Raw genomic sequence first — 18930 nt, forward strand, 5'->3', positions numbered from 1 at the left:
TCTTACTCCAAAGGGTTTATTGAGACAAGTTTTCACATACAAGATGGGGGCAGAGGGGATGGGGGTTATAAACAGGAACCTGGAAGGGGATCGAGGGTGCACGGTAGAACCAAACAAGAGTGAAATAAATAGAGGAAAGAGTGGAGGCAGGGAGGAGACTGACCGAGACATCACACAGTGATAACGTGGGTGGGGCAGCGCCATGAAAATCCCGTCATTTATACAGATATACAGGGAGTTCAGGGGGACCCAGGGGCCCACTCCACCCTCCATGCCCCAGGGAGGGGCATAAGAAAGCCATCTCTGCCCATGGGCGACCCCGTGGGGCGCTGGGAGGGCTGCCCTAGGAGTCTTGGGCAATCCCTGGCCTGGAGGCCATAGTTAGTGTCTGGAAAGCAGTGGAGAGGGCCAGAGGGGAGGGGCAGCCAGGCCGGGGCTCAGCTCCGAGGCTTCCGGCTGCCACCCTTTCTCCCAGCACAGCTCCCGCCCAGGTCTGGGAGGATGGGGGATGGGGGAGCAGGAGCTCAAGGGGAGAACCTGGCACCTTCTGGAGTCTTGGAAAAAATGATCCCTAAAGACACCCAGCCGTGGCTGTGCTGCCCTCTGGAAGGCAGCTCTGATACCAGGAGTGGCTGTCAGGGCACAGGGGGAAACCCCGAGGCCATCCTCAGGGGTGATTCCTGAAAGGGGCCCATCCCCAGGCTAGATGCTTGGGGAAGGCAGCCGTGGGGGAGGGATTCCTGGGGAAAGGGCCGTTAGCACCACCAGGCTCCACGGCAAACAGAGGCCAGGCCTCTGCACCTCCAGTGAGGCTGGGAGTCCCCTGCGGGAGAGAGAAGGGAGACCAGACTGAGCCAGCGCCTCTCAGGCCTCAGCCCCTCCCCTGCATGCCCAGGCCTTCACCAGTGATTCTCACAGGACGCCCGACTGGACTGCGGGACTCAGCACACTCAGGAGTACCAGGCATGGACGTGTAGGGACTCGGGATGCGGGGTTTCTGCCCTCACCTCAGCCCCACCTGCCCGGCCCCGCACCCTAGCCAGCGTGGCGGCCAGGGCAGGGCCAGGTGGGCATCATACGAAGACCTTGGCCAGGGCGTCGGCGCCAGCACTGGCAATGAGGGCCTTGCTGGGGTGGCAGGCGACGGCGTGGATGGCCTCCTCGTGCTTCTTGCGGTGGGCTGTGATCTCCTGCACGCACGTTTTGTTGTCCAGGCTCCAAAGACGCAGGGAGCAGTCATGGCCTGAGCAGGGGTCGGGGACAGAAGGGGTGGTCACCGGGCTCCTCGCTCAGATGCAGTCCTGGAACCCCTCACCTGGCTTTGTCCAAAGGCCTCAGGGGAAGCGGGGCTCAACTCGCCTCTCTCACCCTCTGCTCATCACCTCCTGAGGCCCACCCAAAGGAGAACCCTGGTCCCTTCCTGTCCACAGTCCATCTCATTCCCCAGCATTTCCTGAGCAGCTACTGCACACTGAGCCCCGAGGCGGGAGGCGGCGGGGGCCAGTGAACAAAACAGGCAACTCTCTCTGTCCCGCAGCCTTGACGCTGCAGCTGGGAGACAGGAAGAGAAAGAAGAAAGCAACCCAGCCGGTCAGTGTGAGGACAGAATGGCCCCAGGAGGAATGCAGGGAGCCTTCCAGGCAAAAGGACAGGTGGGAAAGGTCCTGAGGCAGGAGGCGGGGGTGGCCACAAGAGCCTGAGCAGGGGCTTGGGGAGAAGAGGGGAGAGGACAGCAGGCTGGGCAGGGCCCTGGTAAGGAAAGGTCTCATTTAGGGTCAAGAGAATCAGGCAGGGCAAAGGCTTAGCTCCCTCCACTGTCTAGTGGCCCCCAGAATAGAGCCCTGTCTGGACACTGGGCTGGAGTTCACTGACCAGCCCCTCACCCACCAGAGGCTGCCAGCACAGGCCCGGAGGCAAAGCCCAGTCACAGCCTCCAACACCACGGCCTGCGCCTCTGTGCACACACACTCACTGCTGCACTCACTGCAGGCCTCACCCTTCACCCCACAGCGACCTCCAGTCTCCTCCACCCACCTACGTCCCATTCCATCCCTTCTAAGGACAGCCGCGTTGCTGGCCTCAATGCCCTTATCCAGAGACAGCAGGATGGGAGCACAGAAGTCCCTGCAGGTACCCCCAGGTAGACCTGGACTGATGTTACGAAGCTTCAATGGCCAAGTTACAAAGCATCTGGGCGTTAGCGCCCACATCTGTAAACTGGGGATCAAAGTACCAACCGCACAGGCTGCTTAGTGGCCGAATAAGACGATGCAGCTCCAGTGCCCCAGAGGAGTGTCCCAGTGGGCTGTGCTGCCTGCTATGGTCACCACTGTCATTCCCGCCCAGACCAGCTGCCCCTGCCCCCTATGGTCACCACTGTCATTCCCGCCCAGACCAGCTTCCCCCTGCCCCCTATGGTCACCACTGTCATTCCTGCCCAGACCAGCTGCCCCCAGCCCTGGCCCCCGGGCCCACTGAACACTCGCCTGGAGCCAGTGCCCAGGCCTCTTCCTCCCCTTCTCCCCAACCCTGGTGGGACTAGTGTGCCCAACTTACTTCCTGACATCAGGAATGCGCCGTTGGGGTCCACGGCTAGGCAGGTGACTGCGTCCAGGTGTGCAACCATGGAGTGCACCAGCTTACCTGAGGCGAGAGGGGCAGGTGGCAGGTTCCCCTCCCACTCTGAGCCTCGACTGAGAGAATGGAAGGACTGGAGGAGATGCTCCCAGAGCCTCCCACAGGGACACAAGCATCTCTGCTGCCTGCCTCTGGCCCTCCCCACCCATCACGAGCACAAGGGGCTAGGCCTCACCTGTCCGATTGTCCAGGAAGCGGATGCCCCTGTCGTCGTGGGCAGTGATAGTGAGAGGCTGGTTTGGATGACTCACCACTTGGTTGATCTGGGTTGGACCTGAAGGAAAAGGCAGGAAGAGGGAAGGATGTCAAGGGGAAAATCAGGAAGACTGGAACAGAGGCACGAGTGCAGCGTGACAGCCCCACAGCAGCCTCTGCCTGGATGTCAAGGGGGACTGGGCGAGGGCACTCCCATCCCTGACCGCAGTGCTGGTTCTGCACAAGCAGCCCCTGGGCCGTTTTGGGGCTGGGGGAAGAGGAATAACAAACGTGAACACATTCCGCCACTCTACCAAGAGGGACTGACGGAGCGGCCCTGACGCGCTCTCCCCACTCGGCCCCCCCAGTGCTCTGGCTGAGGGCGGGGGGCCCTCCGCTGGGACCCGACTTCCTTCCTGCTCAGGGCCCAAGGGTGCAGGGGAGCCATCTGAGCTGACTGGCAAGGGGTCACCAAAGCCCCAGGAGGAAGTGGGGCCCTCAAGACACTGAGACCAATTCCCTGAGCTGATGTCAGCCCCCTTACCGCTGCTGCCCCGGGACTCCAGGGTGAGGAGGGCACCGCCAGCCTCCAGGTCATACAAGACAGTGTCGCCAGAGCGGAAGGAGGCCACGATGTGGGCAGGCTCGGTGCTGGTGAAGGCCACTGAGGTTGGGACCCCGTGCTCTGAGGGCACAGGGAAGAGAAGGCTGCTGAACGGACCCTCAGACCCAGCCCTGCCCCAGGGTGGGGGACTGTGGGTGGGAGGCCTGGGGCCTCGGCAGGAACCACTCTGATAGCCTCCAGCCCTGCATAGCTCCAAGGTAAGGTGCTGGGGCCCCCACTCAGGGCCCCACTCACCGCTGGCTGTGGGGAAGGTGCAGAGGCAGGCCGGGCTGCTGCTGCTGGGGTCCCAGATGCGGACGGTGCCGTCGGCGGAGCAGGAGGCCAGGCGCTGGGAGGCGGGACTGAAGGCCAGGCCCCACACGGCATCTCCGTGGCCCTCCAGGACGTGGCTCAGCACGCTTGGGTCTGCACCCACCACAGGGAGGAAATGGGGTGTGTCAGGGATGTCAGCTCCTCCCTGGACAGCCCGGAGCCCCAGCTCTGCCAAGCCCCAGGCGGCTGGGCTCCAATCACCCATGCACCCGCTTCACGCCTGCTGCCCCTTGGAACTGTCCACCGCCAGGACAGCCCGGCAGCTGCTCACACTGCCCACTAGCTCTCCAAGGAAGGTTCTAGGGCTCCAGAAGGCAGGGATTTCCCTCTATTCACGGCTGTCTCCCCAAGCAGGGCCCAGAAACTGAGAACTCAATACAGAATTTTTTGGACTCCATTAAGGAAGAAGGAACAGCATGGTTCTGTGGCCCCAGGAGTGGCACTCGGCCTGTGCTGGCCAAGCCTTGGTCCCAGCCCTGGCCCAAGCAGTCTTTTCAGCCCGTGGCCCAGTGCATGAGCTTTGCCTGCTCTCTCCAAAGCCCCCTGGTCATTCAGAGGTCCAACCACTGCTTCCCTGGTCGCTGGAGTCCACACCAGCAGCTCTGGCCTGCTGACACTGAAAGTGTGGTGGTTAGCCGGGCGCGGTGGCTCAAGCCTGTAATCCCAGCACTTTGGGAGGCCGAGACGGGCGGATCACGAGGTCAGGAGATTGAGACCATCCTGGCTAACACGGTGAAACCCCGTCTCTACTAAAAAATACAAAAAACTAGCTGGGCGACGTGGCGGCCGCCTGTAGTCCCAGCTACTCGGGAGGCTGAGGCAGAAGAATGGCCTAAACCCAGGAGGCGGAGCTTGCAGTGAGCTGAGATCCGGCCACTGCACTCCAGCCTGGGCGGCAGAGCGAGACTCAAGAAAAAAAAAAAAAAAAAAAAAGAAAGTGTGGTGGTTAATGTGGCTGGGACCGACCCTGACCTTGTGCAGGTGAGCCTGTTCTCTCAAGTCTGTCCTCCCCTTGAGAGGAGACAAAGACCTCTGAACTCTGCCTGGACAAGGTCGAGCACAGGGCCAGGTACATGATCAAGAGGAGGCAGAGCCGGGTGCAGTGGCTCACGCCTGTAATCCCAGCACTTTGGGAGGCGAAGGCAGGTGGATCACCTGAGGTCAGGAGTTCGAGACCAGCCTGGTCAACATGATGAAACCCCGTCTCTACCAAAAATACAAAAAATAGCTGGATACGGTGGTGCATGCCTGTAATTCCAGCTACTCAGGAGGCTGAGGCGCGAGAATCACTTGAACCCAGGAGGCAGAGGTTGCAGTAAACCAAAATCACACCACTGCATTCCAGCCTGGGCGATAAAGCGAGACTCTGTCTCAAAAAAAAAAAAAAAAAAAAAAATGTGGCAGAGAGCAGGGGGACAGATGTTGAACAGGAGTGACAGTCTGGTCACTTCCCTACTTAGCTCTTAGATGCTCCAAAGAGAAAGCCCCAACTCCCTCCAGCCTGGCCCAGCTAACTCCACCTTCTCTGCTTTCTCTGGACATGCCCTCCCCCTAACCACGCAGAGACCCTGGTGGATCCCCACACACAGAGCACACGGCATGGCAGAGCAGAGGCTGCCAGGGCCAGCCACGCCTGTGCATGGGCTGCTCCCAGCCTGGGCGGTCCCAGCTCTGCCTTCTGGACACCACCTCACATGATTCTCAGGCAGCTTCACCACCTCCTCCCACAGCCATCGTTCCCAGCCTGGCTGGCTCGTCCCTCAGCCACGCACTGCATCGTGCTGCTCACAACACAGCAGACGGGGGAGCCATCACACGCACTCCCGAGGCCTGCAGTGTTGGGCAAGAGGTGGACACGACGTGTGCGTGCGTGGAGGGGATGGCCAGGCCCCAGCGGATGTGAGGGGAAGGCGGGCGGCGTTATCCTCACCATAGCCATCGTAGGGATCCATGCTGAGGTCTGGAATCTTCCAACTGTGGATACAGGCATCTGCCCCTCCACTGTAGCAGTACTCACTGTTACTGCCCATGGCCACAGCCAACACTGGGCCCCTGGAAGGGACAAAGACACGGAAAGGGGGATGAGACAAGCTCAGAGCCTCCCCTGGCCACAGGACCGAAGTTCCCTACTAGCATTCTTCAAGGATAGCCAAAAGGAATTCAGCGACTGGGGCTCTGGCCATGCTACCTGGACAAGCTGCCTGTCCCCTGCCCTCCCCCACCCCACCTCCATCTCCTCCCCAAAGGGCTGTGCTGAGCACCAGCTGCCAGGGTATGTGAAAGTCAGCATGGAGCCCCAGGAGCCAGGGCTGTGTATATCATGGAGGTGCGCGGGGACTCAGAGCCCCCTGCTGTTCTGCCTCCTGCCATGTGCCTCCCGGGATGGCAGTGAGCAGGTCAGGGGTCAGGCTGCATTTAGGATGAAGTTTCTAGCAGGCTCAGGGGCACCTCCCTACCTGTGAGCTCGGAAAGCATGGATAGGTTCCACGTCTAGCGCCGCATTCCTATGGGATGACAGAGGAGCCTGATGTCACTGAGACCCTGTCACCCCCATCCCTAGATGCCCCTAACCCCGGCCGAGTTTGCTGCCCTCACTTCTTGGCTGTGACCGCCTTCTGCAGGTTCCAGAGCTTGAGCGTGCCGTCCTCGGAGGCGGTGAGCAGAGCCGACTGGCTGTGGTGGAAGGCCAGGGAACGAATGCCATCGTAGTGTGAGCGCAGGGTGAACTTGGGGTTCCATGTCTTCTTAAAAGCATCTTTGCTGTCAGACAGCTGGGGTTGGGGGGAGCTGCCTCAGTGTCTTCGCATCCATCCCAGCAGTCATGCAGACACTGACACCCAGGGCTTGAGGCCCCCTCCCTTCCACCCAGATGACCCTGGCAGGAATGGCCTCAGAGCCTGGGCTCCAGCCGGGACCTCTCCCCTTCCTCTGCTGGGCGGAGTCTCCACACTCGCCCAACAAGTCCCCACACTGTGCTGGGTTCTGGAGAGACAAAGGTGAACCTGACCCCTCGGGGTCTTGCAGTTGAGACAAAGGGGAATAAGGGACACAACTGGACCATTCCACAAGTGTGAGGGATCATGAGCCACGAGCAGGGCAATCAATTTAAAGATGCGCAGAGAGACATCGGGCAGCTGCCCTCCTCCCTGGGGGCCACCGAGGCTTTCCTGAGGAAGCACGAGCCAGCAGGACTTCACCAGATAAGGAGAGGGCCCTGGTGAGGGAAAGGGCCCGTGCAGAGGCCCTGAGGCACTGAGGCAGCAAGGACGGGCCCAGGCCTGAGAGGTCAGTGGTACAGGCTGCGGAAGGCAAGGAGAGTGGCAGGGGATGAGGCAGGCGCTGGGTGGTAAGCCCCGGAGGAATGCGCATTTCACCCTAAGAAAAAGCCTGGGAGAAATGAGGAGCTGAGGAACTGTTTAGAGCAGGGTAACGCCATGGCTTGTTCCTGCCACCCCTGAGAGGCGCAGATTAGGAGCAGGTAAAAGTAGCCACAGACCAGGCGCAGTGGCTCATGCCTGTAATCCCAGAACTTTGGGAGGCCTAGGATGATCATTTGACCCCAGGAGTTCAAGACCAGCCTGGATAACATAGGAAGATCCTCTCTTGAGAAGCAAAAAAAAAAAACAAAGTAGCCTCAGCGAGAAAGGTTGAGAGGCCAGGAAGTCCCAGGGGAGATGAGGGCATGGAGACTTAGACACGTGACCATGAAGGGAGAGGCGGTGCACAAGTGGGAGAGGTGTGGGGGCCTCTGTCCGCCATGCTGCACGTGCCCTGAGGGAAGGTGGGAGAGGTGTTGGGGCCACGCTGCATGCGCCCTGGTGCCGCTTACCCAGCGGGAGACCCAGAGAGGGCCAGGCTCAGGAAAGATAATGAGCAAAGTACCAGGTAAGCCTCAGCGCCATGTCCCAAGATGGGCTCCCAGCTGACAACCCTGCCTCAGCCATCCCTTCTGTCACAGTTCTTTAGGGCCAGAGGATCTGCTACTGAGTGGTCCACTCGCCCCCTCCCCTAGCAGGGCTCAGAACACTGTTCTTCCCCAAGATGGAGTGACATCTTGGGGCGTGCAGAGGGACCCCATGGCACGCTCCACTTCTCAGGCCTCTGCTCTGACCCCACTTCCTGAATCTCACAGCAGTCACCCCCTGCCGAGCCTCGCTAGGGTCACCGACACCGGAGATCCCATTCTGTCACAGTAAAATGTGCACATGCACTCACACCAAAAGCTCCCAGCTGGCCAAAGGCTCCCAGATGCCCATCCACATATCTCAGGCCTGGGACATTTCATTTCAGCCCAACTGCCCATTCATACGAGACTGGTCTGACTTGGCAGAGCAGGGCGTGGCTAGAGGTCATCTTCCTGCATCCCAAATTAAATCACCAGGGTGGGAGGGGCACTGAGTGGTGGAGCCATGGAACTGTGATTAAGACACCGGCTCCAGAGTCTTCCAGGCCCTGCGCCTCGACGACTGCAGTCAAGTCCCTCCACTGTCTACATCTGCACCCCTCTGTGAAACAGGATGAGCAGGGCACGGGTGGCACCCAGTCAAAGCTTGCAGGGGCTGGCCCTGGGCGCCATGCCCAATGGGCACAGTGCGGGGGGCACCCGGAGAACTTACATCGCAGCTGAGGTCGTTGTCGTTGGTGACGGTGAGATCTGCCAAGTCCCCCAGGCTCACCTCCCCGCCCCCGATAGTGTCCATGATGAAGACGTCTGAGGAGAAGCCAAAGGAACCTGGTAGGGGGAGGGGAGGGAGAAGCAGAGAGGGCCAGGGAGAGAGAGAATGACAGAGAGAGGCAGAGAGAGATAAAGAGCAAGAGAGAGAGACAGGGAGAGGACAAGATGAAGAATCACAGCTGGAAAGAGACAGAGAGACAGACAGGGCAGGACAGACAAAAAGAGAGGGAGACAGACAGACAGACGAACTTTTGGGGCAGGGAGGCTGCAGACTGGAGGCTGGGCCTCGACCCTGAGGACACAGAAGCCCTGGGCTCAGCTCTGCAGCCTCCCTCTGCCATGGGCCCGCAGGACTGGGGCCAGGTGGGGGATGCCTCTTACCTTCGTGTGGCCGGGGCTGGGGTGTGCCAGGAGGCGGGCCGGTCACTTTTGGGGGCAGCCCATCCACATCACGCAGGTCAGCCAGAATGCCTTGGAGTTTGACCCGACGGCTTTCTGCAGGATCAAGGCATAGGACTGGAGTCACCCAGCAGTTCCAACCCAGTCTGGCATAGGTGACGCCTTCCCCGCACTGAGGGCCCCCTGCCACTCTAGGGGGCTGTGAAGCTCTGGCCCCGGGGGTGGGGAATGGGCAGAGGAGAGGAGGTTGACTGGGCCCCTCCGTGGGGCAGTGGGCAGGTCACTGCCTTGCCTAGGCCTCAGGCCCCAGCCATCCATCCCACGTGACCTGAGAGCCCTCCTAGCTGGGAGTCACAGGACAGGGAGGAAGACGTGGCCCTCCCACCTGCCTCTCCCCCACTGGGTCCTCATCCTGTTCTCTCCTTGAGGCCAGCCAGAGCTGGACGCCCGCCCTGGAGGGCTGGCAGCCCCACTTCAGGAAGAGCCAAGCCTGCCTGCGTCTCCACAGGGATTTTCCAGGGAAGGGGTGAGGGGCCAGCGGCCACGGCCTGGGCCTCCTGCTCTCCTTGGCTACCCTGCTCTCAGGAAACATATCCATCCGGTGGAGAGACCCTGCACAGGAAGCGGCTGCAGGCAGCTGGGCCTGCTCCCACTCCCTCAGCGGGGAAGGCAAGCAGGAGCTGGCCAGAAAATCTCAGCTCACCCAGTTCGTGGGGGCTCCCATCCACAGTGCACCGCCGAGGGTCTGGAGCCCCTTCCCCATCCTCTCCTGAGCCCAAGAAATCAAACTCATTGATAGCATCCTCGGAGTCGTCTTCTTCGTCCTCGTCTTCCATTTCAGGCACCAGGGCCTTGGATGGGAGCTGGGGCATGGAGAAAGCCAGACAATTCAGGGGGCCTCCTGTCCACAGACTAAGCCTCCTCAATGCCTGGGAACAGATAAGCCGGGGCTCTGGGCCTGTACTCTGCTCATGGGGCTGCCTCAGCTGCTAGCCAGCTGCCCTGCAGTGCCCCCTGCTGGGCCTCGGCCAGCTGCTACCACTAGGGCCGGTGGGCCTCAAACCACCCTCAGGCAGCCCTTGGCCTAGCCCTGGCTCAGCCTGCTCCAGTTCCCCAGGATGGTGCCTCGGAAGAAGAAAAGTCAGATAATGCAACAATCTGCCTGTGGGGAGAGCAGATATGCACTGCTGTCCGTATGTGAATATATGGAGATGCAAACAAGTGAGGACGAATGGACCACAGCACTGTAGCCATAAACACAGCATTGGCTGCTGTGCTGGCACAAGAGCAAATTCCACTCACTGAACGAGCACTGACTGCACCTTGCAGACACGACTTGACTTAACCCCCAAATCTGTGAACAGCTACCGTGAACACTGTCATTATCATTCCCACATTACAGGCCAGGAGACAGGCTGAGTAGCGGGAACCCACTTGCCCCAGGTCACCAAGGCCAAGCTCTGCCCACCGTGAACTCCTCCAGGGCGTGGCTGGCCCCTTCCACATGTCAGCCCCCCAGGCTGAGTCTGGTGACACCTCTCGGGCACCACTAAGGGGCCAGGCTCTGAACTGCATTGGGGGGGACCAGAGGGAAGGGACACGGAGAAGACCTAGGGCCAAGGTTTATTCAAGACTTGTGGAAAGAATGGGGAAGGGGAGGGTTTATAGACAGCATGCCCAGAAAGGCAGCGGCCGGGCTTAGGACTCCAGAGGAAACCACCACAGGTGCTCTGAGGGGCACACGAGTGGCAAGTGTGCTCTGCCAACAGTGCCTGGAACCATGAGGGCTCCACCACTACCAAGTGCCACCAGCGCCACCAACTAACCCCTAATGAGCACTTGGGGGATGGCCACCGTGCAGCTGAGGGCTTCCTGGGCACCAGCTCATGCTAATTAAATCCTCAACAACCCAAACACAGGGACTCAGCCCCATCTAAAGGGTGAGGAGACTGAAGCCAAGACAAAGAAGCATGGGCCTGAACTCACACAGCTGGACCAGGGCCGCCTGGGAGCCATGGGCAGTCCCCTGGGTTCCCAGCTGGGCCTCGCTGGAGGGCTGCTGTGTGGAGACGGAGAGTCCTACCCAACCAGCCAGCCCCAAGGGTGCGGGCCTAAAGGGGTGTGAACACCACGGATGATTCCTGATAGAATGGGTGGAGGGGTGGAAAAGGACTAGAAATTCTCAGAGGGGCAGGAAGGACCAAGCGTCTGGACCAGGGGCCAGCATTTGAGACCCTGGATTCACAGCCCTCCTGCTCTTCCCTCTAGGCCTCCTGCAGCGCTGCGGCTCCGTGCACACCACTCCACTTGGAGTGCGACTGTGTTGAGCCACAGTGGGAACACTGGAGATGGAGTGGAGGCCCAGACAGGCCCAGTCCCTCCCAGGGAGGGATCAGGAGGGATACAGACCAGACAGGGAGGATCCCAGAGCGGCCAGGGCCAGGGAAGGGAGCCCGGGGTGAGTCAGAAGGCTTCCTGGAGGAGGGGGTGTGTGAGCTGAGTCTAAAGGAAGAAAGGAAGGGGACCCAGGCAAAGGGACCGCTAATGGGAAACCCGGGGCTCAGGGAAAGCTCCGAGGCCATCTCCCACAGGTCCCTCCTTCATGGGCACATGCCCCTGCCTCCACCACAACACGTCCTTTTGCATGTGACTATTTACAAGGCCGCTGCTGGCCACAAGCTCCTCGAGGCCAGGGCCTGTGTGTCTCTATATCCCTGCTGTCAGCACACACCACAGCCCCTGAAGGCCCAAGTTGACTCTGGGAAGGGCCTCGATCAGGTCACACCCAGGCCAGGCTGTGCAGGGCACGGAGGAAGGGCTCACCTTCACACGCTGCTTCTTGTGCTGCACGCTGTCCAGCTCATCGTCCTCATCGCTGTCTTCGTCCTCGCAGTTCTGCAGGAAGGGGATCTGCCCCAGCACCGAGCCACCCAAGCGCTCTTTGCCATCTTTGCCTGCCGCATTCCTGAGGAAGACAGCGGAGCAGAGGAGGCATGAGTCCTGCCAGGTGTCAAAGCTCAGATGGGAAGGTGCCTGCCCAGACTTGGTGGCCAGAGCCCAGACCCAGCTAACCCTCAAAGCCCCGAGCAGCCATGACTCTGGTCATACACAGAGCCCCAACCCCAGCCTCTGCCCGACAAATGCTCATTCCAACTGGAAGCCTCACTCAGACGGCAAACGGAGCCTAGCTCCTCACTGACCACCGACCTGAGTTTCAGAGGGCCAGCCCCCAACCCTGGCCACAAATCTCCATCCTGTGCTGAGTCAGAAGGAAAGCTGGATGAGAAAGTGCCACTGACTCAGCAGTCACCATTCCCACAGCCTAGTCAGACCACAAGGGCAGGTCAGGCAGGAGGCAAGCATGTCCTGCAGGAAAAAGGAAACGGCCATTCTACAAATGCTCAGCCATTCTACAAATGCTCGGCGAGGCACTGAAAGCCAGCCAGCCTCGCGCAGGGAGGGGCACAGGCGATCCCTACTATCCAGGAGCCTGCACTATCCCCAGCAACAGATGGCACTCCTCCTTCCACCTCCTGGCTTCCAACTTCATGACAAGTTAGAGCAGAGGAGGTATTGACCCAGCCTGACTGCGGGAGAAGGCAGGGTGGAATTCGAAGTACAGATCAATGCAAAACATTCCCCCTTTCTGCCATCAGGTTGATGCCCTGGAAGTCTTGTCAACTGCCAGTTACCAACGGCTGCAGAGGTCACTGCAGATGTACTCTCTTGCCTCACAGGTGCCATCCCCAGAGCTCCACTCTTTCCGCAGAACACTCGCTGCACTCGCAGCGGGACACAGGACTCCATTCTCACAGGCCTTCCTCCCACGACAATGACATGCTGCACGGGCTCAGCCTCCTTCTCTGCTTCCTCCTCCTGTTCCTCCCTCCAGCCTCTAAGCGGGAGAGCACCTGGGCAGTCCTCAGATCTCTTCTCTGCACCATCTACACTCACTCCCGCAGGCACGGCAGACGGCCATGGCTTTCCAAAGAATGCCCATGTGCTTGTTCAACTAGAGCTATGTTTAGGGGTCAAATGCCCCCGAGCTCCAGACGAGCTCTGCTTCTCCACGTGGAGGTAAACAGGCCCCTCACACTTCACACAACCTCAGCGGCCCCCAGAACTTCCACTCCCAGGCTTCCCCGTCTCGGAGGGTGCTGCCCCAAAGGCTCACACCAAACCCTGGAGTCGCTCGTTTCTTTTCCTCTCCCCTTAGCTGCAGTCCTTTAGTGTCGACTGCCCAAAGGCCTCTGAGGAAGATGACACCTCTCGCCTCGCCACCGCTAAGGTCCTTCAGCTCTGTCCAGGACATGGACACCATCTCCTAAACTGGTGCCCCCGCCTCCTCTGTGACCCTCCTACAGCCCTTCCTTCTCAGAGTAGATCAGGTACGTCAGATTACATCACTCCCCTGCTCGAAACCACTGGCTTCCCACAACCCTGAGTTAAACCCAGACTCTATCCCAGCCCAAGGCCCTGAGTTACTAACTCCTGAGACCACAACTTCCCCATAGCCCACACCTCGCTGCCTGCAGCCACGCCGGCCTCATGCTGCTTCTGTGCAGGCTGCGCCTCTCCTGCCTCTGAACCTTGGGGTTCACCGTGCCCTCTGCCTAGCACATTCTCCTCCCAGCCACTCGTGTGGCTTACCCTCCATTTAATGCCCACAGAGGCCCTCCCTGCCCACCCCCCAGAGAGAAGCACGTATTGGCCCTCGTGGTCTTCATCGTGCTTAGCATCACCTACATGGGCTCACTTGTTCTGCTTAACTGACAACTGCTGATGACAATGAACAAGCCAGAGCTTCCTGAGGGTGGCGACATGTACTCCACTCCCTGCTAGCAAGACACCCAGGGTCTGCCTTCAGTAGGCACCCCACGCGACTGAGGAGTGGGCAGGCCTGAGTATCAGGACGGGGGCAGGGCTGGAGATGAGGCCGTGGGGAAGTGTGTGGAGGGTACCCAGAACAGAATCCAGGGGAATCCCAGCAGTGAAGGCTCCGAGGGTTTCGGAACAAGGGAGCCCATGGCATACTCCAGGAGGAGGGCCACCAGGGCACCCAGCGCCATCAGCTGATGCTCTGATCCTGGCCTTCACCAGCAGTCAGGAGGAACAGAGAGACACACCTGCCAGGCCCGAGGGCTTACCTCTTTATCTGCTCCTCGATCTGTTTCACCAGCAGCGACTCCCCGCCACTAAGCCCCGCAGGGCCTGGTGGAGCCCTGGGGGTCCCTTCACTCGGCTCTACTGCCCCGTTGAGCTCCAGCGAACGGCCCAGCAGGGAACGGACGCGCTTGGACCGCATGTCGAGGATGGTGTCTGTGTAGCCCACCTCTTCCAGGTACCTGCAGGGGTGCAGAGCCATGCGGGTCAGACATCCCCCAGGCTTCTTCATGTACTGCAGGGGCCAATGCAAACTGAGACAACCTCGTAAGGGGCCACTTAAGAGCATACGCCAAAATCTGACATAAGCACACCTCGCTCCAGCTGTTCCCCGTCAAGGCTATTTCCAATGGAAGCCCTTGTACACACACACAATTCTATGTGTGACGGTGCTCCCTGCACTGCTGTATGGGGAAGCTGAAGCACAGGGACCAGCCTCAGCACCCACCGATAGGGGCTGTGTCAGCAAATGACTCATAGCACTGCGAGGCAGAAGATCAACAGGGCAGAGCCTTAAGGGCAGCTGGCCACGGTCAACAGCAGAACGAAAACGATAAGTTCTATGATCCACATGATGCCAATGTTTGTAGGAAAAAAACAAAAAGGCGTTAATGTGCATAAAGCTTACACCACACACAAACACACGTTTGTATTATGTCCCCCAAGAGGCCTAGAAAGATCCATAAAAAACGTAACAGCAGCGACCTCTGGAGAATGGGATTAGAGGCGTAAGAGGAACTTTTGCAACTTACTCTACTTACTTCTACAAATGAGCACTTATTACTTCTGCAATTTAAAAACTGAAGCCAGCTGGGACTGGACTAAAAGTAAAAAAAGAAGAAGGAAAAAAGAACAAAAATCAATTTGGGGTATTTGCGGCTTCAAAATACAGAGACAGCAGTCCCTTGCTAGCCCTCAGGAGGCTTCCTGGCCAGGAGGCCTTTGCTGTTCCCTGTCCCTTCGCAGCCCTGACCCTGCCTCTCGAATGTTAGGCTGCACACACCTGTATGTACATCTCATCCTGTGCACCTGTGTGTGTCTGAGGCTCCTATCTCCCCATCAAGACAGACAGGGAAGCATGGGGCTTTAAAACTCGGCACTGGGGGGCGGACTGCCCAAGATCCCACAAATTAACCATGCAACCTTGTGTAAACAGATCACCTCTCCGCATCCCAGTTTTCTCATGAGGGGAATACTAGCATTATACCACACAGAGATCTCAGTGAGGAGCCAACAGGTGGAAAATGTTTAGCACAGTGCCAGGCACACAATAAGTACTTGGTAAGTGTAGCCTGTTAGTATTACTATTATTGTTTTAGGGTTATTGTTTGCACACACTTTAAGCTAGCAACCCCAGTTCCAGATATCTAACTTGAGTAAATCAAGGATATGCACAAATGCCTTCCTGATTTTTATCACATTGTCTATAATACTAAAAAATTAAAAGTAACCTCGACAAAATATAAGGAACTGGCCATGGAGAGTTATGGTTATCTATATGACAGACATTATATGTTGGTTTTTTTATCTCCATAGGACCAAAAGAAAGAAATTATAAGGTCCTCAAAATGATGCAACATAACTAATTTATATGGAAAGATGTTCACAACGCTTACCGGTGAAAACAAATCCCAGCTTTTATAAAATACATAAGCTGGGCTGGGCACAGTGGCTCACGCCTCTAATTCCAGCACTTTGGGAGACCACGGCAGGCAGATCACTTGAGCTCAGGTGTTCAAGACCAGCCTGGCCAACGTGGTAAAACCCTGTCTTTACTAAAAACACAAAAATTAGCCAGGTGTAGTGGCGCACGCCTGTAATCCCAGCTACTTGGGAGGCTGAAACATGAGAATCACTTGAACCCCTGAGGCAGAGGTTGCAGTGAGCTGAGATTGCGCCACTGCACTCCAGTCTGGGTGACAGAGCAAGACTCCGTCTCAAAACATTAAAAAATAAATAAATAAATAAGTAAATGAGGCCAGGCGCGGTGGCTCAAGCCTGTAATCCCAGCACTTTGGGAGGCCGAGACAGGCAGATCACGAGGTCAGGAGATCAAGACCATGCTGGCTAACATGGTGAAACCTCGTCTCTACTAAAAAAAATACAAAAACCTAGCCGGGCGAGGTGGCGGGCGCCTGTAGTCCCAGCTACTCGGGAGGCTGAGGCAGGAGAATGGCGTAAACCCGGGAGGTGGAGCTTGCAGTGAGCTGAGATCCGGCCACTGCACTCCAGCCTGGGTGACCAAAAAAAAAATAATAATAATAAGTAAATGAAATACGTAAACTGAGCAGTGTGGCTCATGCCTGTTGTCCCAGCTACTCAGGAGGCTGAGGCAGGAGGATCTCTTGAGTTCAGGAGATCAAGGCTGCTGTGGGCTGTGACTATACCACTGTACTCTAGCCTGGGTGACAGAGTGAGTTTATTAAGATAACAGAGGCAAAAATACACAGCCATGGAAGAAACTGAGACCATATATGGCAAAATGTTCATAGGGGGATGAAATTTCTTGAGCAGAGGAATTGTAAGTGATCTTTTTTTTCTTTCTGCTCTCCTATTTTTTAAGTTTTCTAAAATGCACAAATCTCTTCAGCAATTAAAAACTAATAATTTGAGGCCGGGTGCGGTGGCTCACACCTGTAATCCCAGCACTTTGGGAGGCCGAGGCAGATGGATCACCTGAGGTCAGGAGTTCAAAACCAGCATGGCCAACATGGTGAAACCCTGTCTTTACTAAAAATACAAAATTAGCCAGGCATGGTGCTGCGTGCCTGTAATCCCAGCTACTAGGGAGGCTGAGGCAGGAGAATCGCTTGAACCCGGGAGGCAGAGGTTGTAATGAGTCGAGATCACGCCATTGCACTCCAGCTTGGGCAACAAGAGCGAAACTCTGTCTCAAGTAATAATAATAATGTAATAATTTGGCCAGGTGCGGTGGCTCACGTCTGTAATCCCAGCACTTTGGGAGGCCGAGGCAGGCAGATCACTTGAGCTCAGGAGTCTGAGAACAGCCTGGCCAACATGGTGAAACCCTATCTCTACCAAAAAATACAAAAATTAGCCAGGCGTGATGGCACCTGCCTATAATCCCAGTTACTCAGGAGGCTGAGGCAGGAGAATCGTTTAAGGTAGAGGGAGGCAGAGGTTGCAGTGAGCTGAGATCGTGCTACTGTACTGCAGCCTGGGCGACAGAGCAGAAACTGTCTCAAAAAATAATAATAAATAATAATAACATTAATAATTTTCTGGTTCAAACATGGTGAGTTACTGTGATCATTCACAGTTAATCACAAACCTACTTACAGATCTGCCCTCTCCCCACTTCTCACTACAGCATTTGATTAATTTTTTTTTTGAGACGGAGTTTCGCTCTTGTTGCCCAGGCTGAAGTGCAATGGCATGATCTCGGCTCACCACAACCTCCACTTCCCAGGTTCAAGTGATTCTCCTGCCTCAGCCTCCCGAATAGCTGGGATTACAGGCATGCACCACCACGCCCAGTTAATTTTGTATTTTTGGAAGAGACGGGGTTTCTCCATGTTGGTCAGGCTGGTCTTAAACTCCCAACCTCAGGTGATCCACCTGCCTTGGCCTCCCAAAGTGCTGGGATTACAGGCATGAGCCACCACACTGGCCTGATTAGTCTTTAAAAAAATAATTAACAAATAAAAAATAATTTAATATTACCCTTGGGGAATAAAAAGCCACACTTAATAAATCTTCACAAGGTATTAAAAAAAAAAAAAGCCACACAGGACTCCTATGGCCACAGAGATTTAAAAAAAAAAAAAAAAAGGCCACAAAGGGCTCCTATGGCCACTGAGATAAAAAAAAAAAAAAAAAAAAAGCCACAGAGGCATTCAGGGACACATTCCAATGGGGGCGTTCCCATGTCTGCCTTCCGCAGTGGGTTTCCCTCCCTCTCCCCAGGCCAGGCTCTGCCCACGGGGTGAAGGCCACTCCAGCCATGGCCGGCTAAGATCCTGATAGTTCAGCGTCCCCACTGGGGACACAAAAGGACTGTGGAGCCTTTGGACTTCTCTCTCAAGCCAAATGTGCCATGTGTCCCCAGCCCCACTCCCCGAGCACACTCACTGTCGGAGAAGCTGCCGCCCCTCCTTCCACACCAGCGGGCTGTTCTCCAGGGTGACCGATTCCACGGGGCCATTGGAGACTGGTGGGTGAGAGAACGGAGGCTGTCTTAGTCAGGCCACTGCCACCTACCCATCACCTCCTCCATCTTCCTCACCCCTCCAACCCAAATCGGTCACTGTCACGGGTCCTGTGGCGTCACTTCCTGAGTGTTGGAACCCTGCTCTCTTCCCCCACGTGGGGATGCCTCCTCCTTGAAGCAGTCCTCATCTCTAGGTCTCCTGACCGGTGGCTCCCCAACCTGGCCCCCGACAAGATAAGGGCTTTATCTCAAAACTCTGGGCGAGTTGTCCTTTTCCTTCACAGAAAGCTGGCCTGGTTCTGAGAGAAGGGCCGACTGGGTTCAAGCCCGGCTCTGCCCCATCCCAGCTGTGTGACCCTGAGTTAGTGTAAGCGGTGTCAGTTTCATCCTCTGAGAAATGAGCTTAATGATAACAGCATTTCCCTCTTGGGAGTGCTGAGAGGATGCAATGAGGTAATTTGCTTAGTATTTTAGTCTTTTCTGGGCATCTACGTTGTACCTGGCTAGGGACCTGGGCTACCCAGGTAAACAAAGACCTGCCCTTGTGGAACTTCCGTTCCAGTGAGAAGAGCTGGCAGCAGGTAATGATCATCACTATCAGCTGAGCATACAAGGTCTTCTCAGCTTGCCTCAGCCAAGCTTCCCCTTACCCGGCCCGCCCTCCCACATCCTCTGCCCTACACCGTTTGCCCAGTCACAGTGACCGACTCCCTATCCTCTAACTCTTTCAGTGTGCGTCTCTGCATCTGTGCT

The 18930-nt window shown here is 57.2% G+C and overlaps 1 protein-coding gene across 3 annotated transcripts in view; it reads right to left on the bottom strand.

Moving 5' to 3' along the window:
- The window catches only part of STRN4 (striatin 4), a 27699-nt gene continuing 8769 nt past the window's right edge, over window positions 1-18930 (bottom strand). Inside the window, exons 4-18 of one of the 3 annotated variants that reach the window (XR_004052271.1) lie at window positions 18099-18177; window positions 13991-14188; window positions 11667-11808; window positions 9547-9706; window positions 8826-8939; window positions 8386-8480; window positions 6365-6540; window positions 6226-6273; window positions 5700-5821; window positions 3692-3862; window positions 3377-3517; window positions 2813-2911; window positions 2557-2643; window positions 1008-1243; window positions 1-823 (exon numbers count right to left, since the gene is read on the bottom strand). Coding sequence is in view for 1 of the 3 variants with exons in the window: in XM_030913723.1 (XP_030769583.1) it covers window positions 1074-1243; window positions 2557-2643; window positions 2813-2911; window positions 3377-3517; window positions 3692-3862; window positions 5700-5821; window positions 6226-6273; window positions 6365-6540; window positions 8386-8501; window positions 8826-8939; window positions 9547-9706; window positions 11667-11808; window positions 13991-14188; window positions 18099-18177 (1823 nt within the window). In the remaining 2 variants the exon portion in view is untranslated. Of the gene's footprint in view, window positions 1244-2556; window positions 2644-2812; window positions 2912-3376; window positions 3518-3691; window positions 3863-5699; window positions 5822-6225; window positions 6274-6364; window positions 6541-8385; window positions 8502-8825; window positions 8940-9546; window positions 9707-11666; window positions 11809-13990; window positions 14189-18098; window positions 18178-18930 lie in introns of all 3 variants that reach the window. The other 2 variants (XR_004052270.1, XM_030913723.1) reach the window with 2 other exon arrangements.

Source organism: Rhinopithecus roxellana, chromosome 12 (assembly GCF_007565055.1).
Source record: "Rhinopithecus roxellana isolate Shanxi Qingling chromosome 12, ASM756505v1, whole genome shotgun sequence".
NCBI classification, from domain to species: Eukaryota; Metazoa; Chordata; class Mammalia; order Primates; family Cercopithecidae; genus Rhinopithecus; species Rhinopithecus roxellana.